General features: G+C 37.0%; 1 protein-coding gene across 1 annotated transcript in view; it reads left to right on the top strand.

Annotated features, from left to right (window-relative positions):
• Positions 1 to 9,687, top strand: part of FNBP1L (formin binding protein 1-like) — a 49,862-nt gene extending 40,175 nt beyond the window's left edge. The window contains exons 10-15 of the mRNA XM_010289511.1: positions 5,510 to 5,619; positions 6,223 to 6,355; positions 6,825 to 6,919; positions 7,426 to 7,574; positions 7,956 to 8,114; positions 9,199 to 9,687. Of these exons, the coding sequence (XP_010287813.1) occupies positions 5,510 to 5,619; positions 6,223 to 6,355; positions 6,825 to 6,919; positions 7,426 to 7,574; positions 7,956 to 8,114; positions 9,199 to 9,206 (654 nt within the window). The 3' untranslated portion in view covers positions 9,207 to 9,687. The remainder of the gene's footprint in view (positions 1 to 5,509; positions 5,620 to 6,222; positions 6,356 to 6,824; positions 6,920 to 7,425; positions 7,575 to 7,955; positions 8,115 to 9,198) is intronic.
• Positions 9,688 to 11,133: the final 1,446 nt, after the last annotated feature.

An 11,133-nucleotide genomic window follows, 5' to 3' on the forward strand; every position in this document is an offset into this window, starting at 1 on the left:
AGAATGGCTGTAACTGAAGCTGGGAAAAGCAGAATTTCCTGTTTTAAGAAAAGGGACAAGCAACTTCGGGATCTTGTCAGGGTCTTGTGGAAGTGTTCACTCTAAAGCTTTTTTGAATATTCCTTCATTCTCTGCACCAACCTGTAACTCTGAAGATTAATTCATGACAGAAACCTTTTAAAACCAATACAGATATAGTGTAAATGTGTCTGGAACGTTACAAGCTTGTTTCTGTGTTGGATGGAAATTTTTTTTTGTAAGACAGAATTTTCATTTTAAAATCACTTTGAACATCTGGCTTATTTATTGCTTTCTTTATTTCCACATTAGCCACAATCCCCACCCCTAACCCCTACTAGTTTATACACATCCAGTACTCCTAATGGGTCCCAGTATCCCATATTCTCCATTGAACCAGTGCATTATTGCATGAGTGACATAAAAACAGGGAAGCCCAGAATTCCTTCTTTCAGAAGCCTCAAAAGAGGGGTAAGTTTGATAACAGTTGAAATGCATGATGGACTATGAACAGTGTGTTTGTGATGTGGCTTTTCTAATGCTCTTCACCCTCATTATAAGGCTTACTTTGTTAAAAGTACCACTTCAGCTATAAGGTCACTGTTAGGATACTTTGCTTCATATTATACAGAAGTTACCAACAGGTTAAAAATAAAATAAAATAGAAATACTCTTTATTGCGTTCCAAATACTTGTGCCTAAAAGAAAGGTGTTATAAAGAGGGTGCTCAGCATGTGTTTGATACCTTTCTTCATCGTTGTTCACATTCACAAATGTTTTCCTACCACCATGTAACATAGTTTTGCAGTAATTTATCATTGGGTATGTAGTCACCACAAAAAACATCTGACAGCTCAGATGTCTTATTTGCTGACTTTTAATTGAAATAATAGTAGTTGATTACAAGACACTGAACTAAGAGGGGAGAAATTTCATTTCTTTTGTACATCAAATGCTTGCAGATTTTGAAACGTAAAAATTTTAATGCATTTTCTGATGAATAAATTGTTCTTGTTTGTCCAAGGTTCTTTTGGGTAGAGTTATTGAAAAATTACTACCAAATGCCACCTTCTAAGATATATCAATTAATTACTAATTTACAGTGGCATATTCTGCAAATAGAATCTGTTTGGAAGACAATAAAAGGGAAATGTTAAGTGGTTTCTTAGCAATATTTATAGTACTAGTGATAAATGTACTGGCACTTTCCTGTTATGTCAGCAAAACATAGGCTGCGCAGTTTATGTTGTTTTATGGTATTTATTGGTCCAAATAATAAGATAATTGGATGCACTTGATATATGTATTTCATGATTTTCTGATTTGTGAGAACATTGTCTTGCTGCCTCATGTGCATCAAGAATGGTTGACTACTGTTGACATAATGTGGAGCTCAAAGTACAACAATGTTGTATTGCAGTAAATGATTTAGAGGCTCTCTTGCTGTCATTCTGATAATGAGTTACACTTAAAGCTTAATTTCTTTTAAGTCATGTTGTGGCATCTTATTTCAGGCCCCCAGATATCTTGGAAATGCCCTTTCTACTCCTACCATTTTTGAGGAAATTCTTGCGGTCCTCTAAGTATTTATGGGGGACAGTTTCTCCCACTTATAAGTTGTTCTGGTCATGAAGATAATGTTCCTTTTCTAGTACTCTCTGAGGAACTAACTGGATCAGATAGTTGTTGAAATGGCACAGGTCTTGACTACACCTCCTTTTTGTTCATCGCCAAATGTATTGACGCCTGGCTCACAAATCAACACCCTGTAATATCAGTTCTGAAACCTCTTACTGAAGCAAAAGATCATCTCCTAACAACTACAGAATGCTACCATTAGTCAATGAAACCTATTTTTATTTATTTTTTTTATTCTTACAATTCATTGTTCATGTTGTAGAAGCGAATGAACTTAATATAAAATAGCATTCTGTAAAATTAGCAAGGATCACTGGTATCCTACAAATCTGGATTAACTCAAATAACCCACAATATCAAATAGTTAATCTTTGTAAATCTTCAGGATGAACATTTAATTCTTACATATTTTGAAATTCCTTGCAAGCATATTAACACATCCCATTACCACATATTCAGTGCCTTTTCAACTTAAATGTATACAATAATTCGAATAGATTTGTTTTTTTCTCATTGATCAGTCTTATCTTTCTATCTTGATTCACGGCTTAATAGTTGCTAGTACATGATGCTGTTTTCCATGGTTTTGTCCCTGGAAAATGATGTCCAAGTGGTCACTGACATGCAGAACTGCCAAATGGTATTTAATTTGCTGCTTCTTCTACTGAGATGTATCCATGGGTTGGCACAGATCAGCCAGTAAGCACACTGGTTATTTTGTTTAATGTGCCCTGTACAACCCTGTACTCAAGGCATTGGAGATCACAAAACCAGACTGCTCTCATTCTGTGCTTCATGCATTGGAGTTTCCTAACGTGTTGTATAGCAAAAGCAGCAAAAGCAGCAAGTAGCTGTAGAATAGGTTATTGAAAAAAGTCTTTTAAGTGTAAGCAAGTGTATCATGCTCGATTAGTACTGCTATTACGTGCTGCTTATTAGTCTTGGAAATCTTAACATTTCCAGATAGTGTTAGTGCTTATGAGAGGTCTTTGCACAATGCCACTTGATACAAAAATAGTTGCATCATCAACAGTGATACATACACCTTGCTTGTGTTTTCTTGGAAGACTCTTTCGAAAGGGAACAAGAAGTTTATTCTAGAGCCATTTTACATCTTTGGACTTCATTGAGGTTTCTACCAAAGTATCATTTGTGAAGGTGCTTTACTTTCCTCATAGAAATTCTGATTTTGTGTGTGTGCCCCAGTCAACAGCCTTCACAATTGCTGATGGTAATCAGTGATGTTGGAGATACGCAAGTTGCTTGGTGTTTCTCTGGAAAGCGTTATCCAAAGTCATTGAAAGCATGGTAGATCTTCAAAATGCTGTGAATGTTAAACCCAAGATACGACTCCTGGCACCCCATGTTTTATTTGCTTCCTCTAAGCAATGACCCAAGTGCTGCTTTCAGAAAGTAAAATTACTAACTCCTAAACTTGAAAAAGATCTTTGTGTATTGCAGTTTTACTGTGACAATAAAGTAAATACATTGTAAAAAAAAAAATTTGTAAAAGTGATGGTAGTGGATTGTTATTTGCATAGGGCTGACCAGTCCTTCATCATCATCAAATTCTGCTATTTTGTGGAATGTTGGCTGTGTGTTTGTTTCTTCTCCTACAATAGAAGTTCTTTAGCATATTATTCAAAACACTAAAAGTCAAAAGTAGCTTAATGGAGTTGTATATTAGAATTTCATAAGTTAAACTACCCATGAGCACCTAGAAGTTTTTTAATCAGTAATTCTTAAAGCAGCAGTGCATTTCTGATTGTTGTATTTTGTTTTTCTTGTGCTCATAGCAAAATGTATTTTTAATAACTTATAATTTTAATCATTAAGTAATATTTTAAAGATACATTTTTAGGCATTAATGATTTTTGCAACTGGTCATTGCATATGAATAATTTCACGTTTCTTTCTGTTTTCAAATGAACTGTGCAGTGGTCGGTGAAGATGGTAAGCCCGTGTGCTGATCTGTCTGCTGTACTTCTGCTAAGATAGCATGAAAGTAATCTTTTGAAAGTGTTTCCATGTCATAACTGCTTTAAGTCAGGTGCTGAAACACATCTTCAGATTCTCCACTCATATACACAGTCTTCTTAATCATCCATGCTTAATGTTAGATTATTAGACTTGTGATCTGGCTGCAACTAAATCTGTGGTTTTGGAATTTTAGGGTCGACCAGTATTCACAAGTTGGTCATGATTGGAAATACTTGGTGATTTCTCTTTGTCAGGAAAATTGTTAAAGCAGCATAAAATAGGTACATGAAAGATTACAAAACTTGTGCAAAAGAGAAGTACTGAATAGTGCAAAATTCACTCCTTTGAATTTAACCAAAAAATTGCAGGAGAGATGATCCTCTATGCTTAGGAATATTATAAAGCTATTCTATTAAATCAAAACCACACCTCAGTCAATATCGTTGTTTTGCAGAGTAAATCAGTAAAAATTCACTAAAAGACCTCTGTTCTTCTGACTATTGCTATAGAATACTCTGTTTTTAACTGACCTATAAAGAAGAATGATACAGAGGATGTGATTGTCTTTTTGTTTCTTTGTAATGTGTAAAAGCACCTAAAAGGGTTATAATGATTTTTTTTTTTTTTGTCCTCCAGAAAGAAACACTTCTGCTTTATTTTGGAAACATCATATCTTGATTTCCTTCTTTTTATGGTGTCTTGTATTCCCTTAAAAAGCAGTGAGATGATGATTTTGCAAGTGCCAAAGAACCAAGAAGTTGAAGGGCAAGGGGCAAGAAGATCTTAAGAAGGGGGTATTAGAAACTTGGCACCTGAGCCTAAAGCTGCTTGTGTCAGAATCTTGACGGTCAAGTTTCTGTCAAGTTGCCTCGTGGCAAAAGAGATGCTGTCCGGTTCGGTTCGCCTCCATGGAGGGTTAATATAATGGAAAGTGGGTTTCTTGTGCTAAAACCAACCTTCTTAGGCAACCAGGACACAACAGTTACGGTATTAACTGTACTGTATTTCCCCCTTGACTTAACGCTGTTGGTGGGAAGTTTCCACAAGAAACTCACAAGATATGTAAAAATCTCTTCGCATGCTTTTCACATCCAAGCCCTTCCATCCTGTTTATAATCTTGGCACAAATTTGCAGGTTTGAGCTCATAACAATAGGTGGGGTTAAGTTAAAAAAAAAAAAAAGTTTGGAAAGTAGGAGGTATTTTCCCTTCCCTGAAACATTACTTTTTATAATGAAAAAGGTGACTTGGAATATTTGATGTTATAAAGGCTTTTTCTGTGGCCTATGAAGAAGATTTACTTGAGGCAAAATGCATCAGAACTCTGTAAGTTTTAATACGTTTGCTAGCAAGATTGCTGAACTTCTGGAAAGGAATTATAATAGTACTTTGCAATGAAGGTCCAAAATACAGTATTTTTCTTTTGATAGCATCCAAATTGCCATAGAACCCACACTCAAGAGAAAGAATCAATTATGTACATGTTTTTATTACAGACATATCTTAGATTTTTCGTTCTGACTGAAACGACTCTGTAGTAATTAATTCTGTCCTTTCTAAATCTGCTTTAAGTGCAGTGGCTGTAATGGGAGGTACATGGCCAGCTTTTCAGAAAAATAATTAAGTCTCCAAATTTTGAATTACACTTGTGAGCCAACTGTTACAGAAGGCAGAAAGAACCTTGAAAGAATGACTATGATCTGGCAGCAAGAATGTGCACTTATTCTGTTGCGGTCTTTTATAGAGTTGTGTGTCAAACAGAGTTTTTAAGAAGGTCCATCCTGCTTCCAGCGAACGCTGTCCGTGTGTGGGTATGTCAGTCAGCTGTCCAGATACATGTGTGTTACTTAGTTTAATGGCATTTCTGCTTGCAGGGCCCTGCACTAGAAGACTTCAGCCATCTCCCTCCAGAACAAAGACGCAAGAAACTGCAACAGAGAATTGATGAACTTAACCGAGAACTACAGAAGGAAACAGACCAAAAGTGAGTGCAGTTTTCTGAGTTTTGTCATGCTTCTCTCTATGTCTACTTCTTTTGAAGTCCTCTACCTAAGCCAACAGTGCTCAGAAGCTAGTAGAGAATATACTAGTCCAGGCTTTTACAAAGTATTTTTTTAGTTCATGATGTGTTATGTGTAGGTGGTGTTAGCATTGCTTTCTTCTGCTTTACTGTAATACACATTTTGTTCCTAACATTGCATAAGAAATGTTGGATCTAAAAGCATGCATTAAAAAAAAACCAAAACAAAATCAATGCATGGGTCTGTTGAGCAAGAGAGCTGCAACTTAGTGCATTAAGAAAAGAATGTTATTAATATTTAGGAAATTGTCTATAACAAACAATATGGGAAACAGTATTGAGACTGGAGAGAGAGGAGTCGACAGTTGGAATCCTTGTGTGCTCGTGCACAACACGAGGAAGGCAAAGTGATAAGATTACAGAATGGGGAAAGGATTTAGGTGTGGTGCGGGGAGCAGTAGTCCCTCTTGTCTGTGCTTAATGTCCAGTCATGGGTCAGGATCTCCTACACATAAAGTACTGATGTATGTAACTTTTATAATTATTGTGGGTTTTGTATGTTTTTAGAGATGCTCTCATCAAGATGAAGGATGTTTATGAAAAAAATCCCCAGATGGGTGATCCTGGCAGTTTGCAACCAAAATTAACTGAGACTATGAGCAACATGGACCGTCTTCGGATGGAAATACACAAGAATGAGGTTAGACTCTAAAACAATTCCTTGGAAAATGTAAATGAGTGGTAAAATTGTAGTTTGCCTTACGGTTTATAAAGAGAACACCCAGAAAAACTGCTTTTAAGCTAATTTAAGCTAATGCTTCTGATACAATCTTTTTGTTTGTAGGGTGCCATATTTTCAAGTACCTTGATCTAGCTAGAACAAGGGTGTACATTTTTAATAATGTAAATGGTTTAGAAGTTAATCACTTATTCTGGAATTCATATGTGACTAGACATCATTTTGTTCCTTAAGACTAGTATGGAGCATAGGCTAAGCATGAGGAATAGATTCATGCTTCATGTGAAGTAATTCTGAGACTTGTGGATGCTGTCTGTGTGGCTGCGTACTGCCAGGTATACTGTATGCAGTTAGGCGCATTTGTTAAATGGGCTTGGTGGTTTAGAATCAAGTTTTCTTTTGACACCAATATTTGTCTTTTTTCCCCAAGGCCTGGCTCTCTGAAGTCGAAGGTAAAGTAGCAGCCAGAAGTGACCGGCGGCACAGCAGTGATATCAACCACCTTGTAACACAGGGCAGAGAGAGGTGACTATTCTATCTCTACTGCTTTTATACCTTATGCTAGAATCAGTACATCTCTTTGATAGTTAACAGCAGGTGATGGCTGTTACTTATCCTCTGAAAGTTTATGTCCTTCTAAAGGAAAATCTTACTGGTTCTGAATTTTAGAGGTCACTTCATGTCATTCTGGAACATAAAAAACACAGTGAGTCTCACTGAAACACCCACTCATTAAATAGCAGTGCCTTTTGCAGCTATCTTATTCCATTGCGTAAAGCTTACCAGTTTTCCATGTTCTGTAGAGACAGGCATGTCAAATTTATGTTTGTTTTTGTAGCAGGATTCAGTCCAAGCCTTTGTTAGATCAGTATTTTCAGAAAATCACCTCCAGCAGTAAATGTAAGAACTGTTAACAGGCATTCCCAGAGCGATATCCATGGCCCGCTCTGTGACGCACCTACATTCTGAGTTTTAGAGCTAAGAAAGAACTCGCTCTCCAGAGTCCTCATGCTCCAGTCATTGCATTACAGCCCTGAAGGGAGTTACACGGATGATGCGAATCAGGAAGTTCGAGGCCCACCACAGCAACATGCACATCCAAATGAGTTTGATGATGAGTTTGAAGATGATGATCCATTACCAGCTATAGGACATTGCAAGGCAATATATCCATTTGATGGTAAGGTTAACAATATGCACTATGATTCCTTGACTGTAAAGCATGGATTATTTGTTATAGAGAAGACAAGTAAAATGATTTAAATTAACTGTATGAGCAACAACTTGCTTATAAGATCAGTGGAAATATTTTATAAATTACTTTAGTCTGAGCAGTACTTTTGTGCTGGTTTAAAATAAATATTAGCACAGCTGTTGGCAAATACTCAAATTGGCCAAATTGGACTAGGTTTTTGTCTGTAAGCCTGTTTGACCATATGTTCTCTTGCACAGATTTTTGGTTCTTCCTGTTTATATATAATCTGGAAACTATGTCCTGGGAAAAAGAGGACTTGAAATTCTGTCTGAACATTGAGACTTCTTTGCCTCTTGTTTTTCCCAGGTCATAATGAAGGCACTCTAGCAATGAAAGAAGGGGAGATTTTGTACATAATTGAGGAGGACAAAGGAGATGGGTGGACAAGAGCTCGAAGACATAATGGAGAGGAAGGCTATGTGCCAACATCATATATAGATGTAACGCTAGAGAAAAACAGCAAAGGTGCAGTAACCTATATCTAACAGTAAACTGGCAGCTTTCAGTTGTACATTCGCCAGGGAAAATAGTGGAAAAATAGTAAGTTACATGGGTTCATTGAAAGCATTAGAGTATCATAAGTCAGCAATGGTCTGCTGTTCACAATCTGAGTTTGCTGCAAGTTTTTTTTCAGAGATGACCGCATTCAGTTATGCATCTTACACTGGTCTGTAATTTTGACCAATGTCTTCTGCTTTAACTGATTTAGTGTTTCTGCTTTACAAAGCGCTAAATCCACTTCAGCTATTAAACTGAAAAAGACCCGGATTCCTCCTTGTTCTATAGAATACTTTGTTTTTATAGAGAACTGAAAAATTACTTAGTTTTAAAGATCTCTAAGATACACTGTTCCCACTTTTATGACAAACTATATGCTTAAAACAGAGGGTTTTTTTCCTCTAATAACTAACTAACTGAACTCAGTTACTGAAAATTATTAATTTCCTTCCTTAGAAAATACTTGGCAGCTTTCACTTCTTAAACAGGAAGATGTTTTCTGATTCTGAAAGCTCAACAAAAATACTCAGGAAAAAACATTATGATTAAGAAGGACAGAAAGTCCACTGACCTGCCTCTCTCCTTCCTTTTCAGTACTTGTAACATAGAAAGTTGTGTGTTGGACACAACTTCATTGTTTTAACTCTAGATACCTTGAACAGACGAAAAAGAGACTACATGTAATGCTTGATGTCTTACTGAAACCTCTCTCTGCTCCTGAAAAGGGAATGATTTTATATTCTTAATCTGTGCCTGTAAGCTGTCTTTGAATTGCATCGTGTTTAGTTTGAAATCAAGGTCTTAAATGGACAGTAATTCCCCTCACTGTTAAATCACTGAGGATTGGAAACTGCATTGCACTACTTGATTACTGGGGGGGGGAAGAAAACTAATTAAAAGGTGTGGCTCGTATTTCTAATGAGAGTTTGTGGAATTAAGTACAAGGCTAAAGCATAGCCACTGAGACTGGCCTGTTAGAACTGAGCACGCTTCTCTGTCTTCTAAAGGCCTTCAGTAACTTTGTTCTTTTCTTTTTCCTCTTGGACTGCAGGTTCCTGAAGCGGGTTTCTGAGAAAATGGGCGAGATCTTGAAGGAGGTTACATGCAGCTGCTGGGGGGGCGGGGGGTGGGGGTACTAGACTGGGAGGCCCAAGGGGAAAAGCTAGTTGCATGAATGCATGCAGACATACATTTAGTCACTAACATCTTAGCATCTCCATACATAGGTAAGGATATATTACAAATTCTTCAATTTGTGCAGGAAAATAAGAGTTCTGTTACCAGAGTAAAAAGGCTACTGCTCCTAAAATTGCTTTATTTTTCATTGTCCTAGGTTGTCCTAGATGCACAAACTATATTTCAGCTTGTGCTATGTTTTGGTTATCTCAATTACGCTCTTTTCCAACTCATTTTAATTGGCAGTCACTTAGAACCATATGTCAGTTGTCAGTCTGCCTGTGCCACCTCCATGCTCGCCGTTAACCTCCTCCTGCATGCCTAGGACAGTCAGGCATGTCTGCATAACACTTTGCCATCATTGCTTGTCTTATTTTGTAACAAAACATTTTGTTTAAATATCTATCTTATCTTCAGCACTAGAGTTTCATCCCAGTATCCATGTATGCTGCTATAACTGTACCACTGCAACCATCAGTACATTCCAGTTTTTGGCATAACTGATAAAGAGACCATAATGTATTTGTGTTGATTTGGGGAAGTAATACGTCTCAGCTCTAGCCTACAATGCAATCAAGAGAAGCTCCTAGAACCGTGGTCCATCTTCAGCACTCCAGTAGCCTCTTGTGAGCACTGAAAAACTGGAACAGCCCCAGAGAGATTCACCACTGCAAGCTAATGACTGTTTTCGGAAGTCAACCACTTGCCATTCAAATGCTGCCTTAAACTATAGAGTGCCTAAATCTGTTATTTGCCAACACTACCACTTACAGTATCCCACAAAGGGCTTTGCGTCTCAGCTCTTTTCACAGTGCTGCAGCTGCTGAGGTAGCCACGGTAGGTGTTTTCTAGAGCTCTACTTTACTGGATACATGGTGCATCATGAATTTTATACATTGAAATGTGTATCTCTTAATTTGACTTTAATATTTTTTAAAATATTTTTATGGAAACTGTCTTTTAGTTTTTCACTATGAAGTTCCAACTTTAATTACTGCAGTGCTAGTCCATTTCCAGGTGATGCTTCATTGTATGGACCAGTTGAAATTTGAGTGATACTTCGTAATGATCTATGTGCACTTTTACTTGTAAACAATTGAAATTTGGATATGTTTATACGTGTAAATATAGTTGTCTGCAGTGCCCCTATTGCTAATGTTGTCTTGCCTCCCATTTGTGGTTCTATTAATACATCCATCATATCTGATTTGTTAGGGTGATAAGAATTAGACTAGAGATATTGGAGGGAGGGGTAATTGTATCAAAGCAAGCTTGTCAACCCAGCCACCTGCTGTTTGGGGAAATAATAATCAAAACATCCTGGGTTTGGGGGTCTGAAGCAATATTTGGATGCAGCAGTGCTGGATTCTTTTTAATTAATTTCAGTGTTATTAGGAACTGTACTACCAGTAAAGCTGAATTTGAGTGACTTGTGTAGAGGTTTATTCCTTTTGTTATGTATACCACTATTACACAGCTTGGCCTAGTGTATTATTATGGGGGCTATTAAACTCTAAAGTTTAGATTTTTGGAGCTTGTATACAGGGTTATTTATATAATAATGTGACATTACTCAATACTGACAAAACTACTTAGGTAGTTTTTTGGGTTTGGGGTTTGTTTTGTTTTTTAAATCTAGTGCTTTTTTATTTTAAAGTTAGAGAAAAGGAAGAAATGTGATCTGTGTATTTTCTGCTAAAGGGCCTGTGGTTTGCCTGGCTAACAGCCTTGCAGGTCAGTAATAACACTTCCTGGTAAAGGACTAAATGTTCTTTTCACGCTACTGTTTGTTTTTCTAAAACCAGGATTT

The sequence above is a fragment of the Phaethon lepturus genome, unplaced genomic scaffold (assembly GCF_000687285.1).
Source record: "Phaethon lepturus isolate BGI_N335 unplaced genomic scaffold, ASM68728v1 scaffold13066, whole genome shotgun sequence".
Classification (NCBI taxonomy): Eukaryota; Metazoa; Chordata; class Aves; order Phaethontiformes; family Phaethontidae; genus Phaethon; species Phaethon lepturus.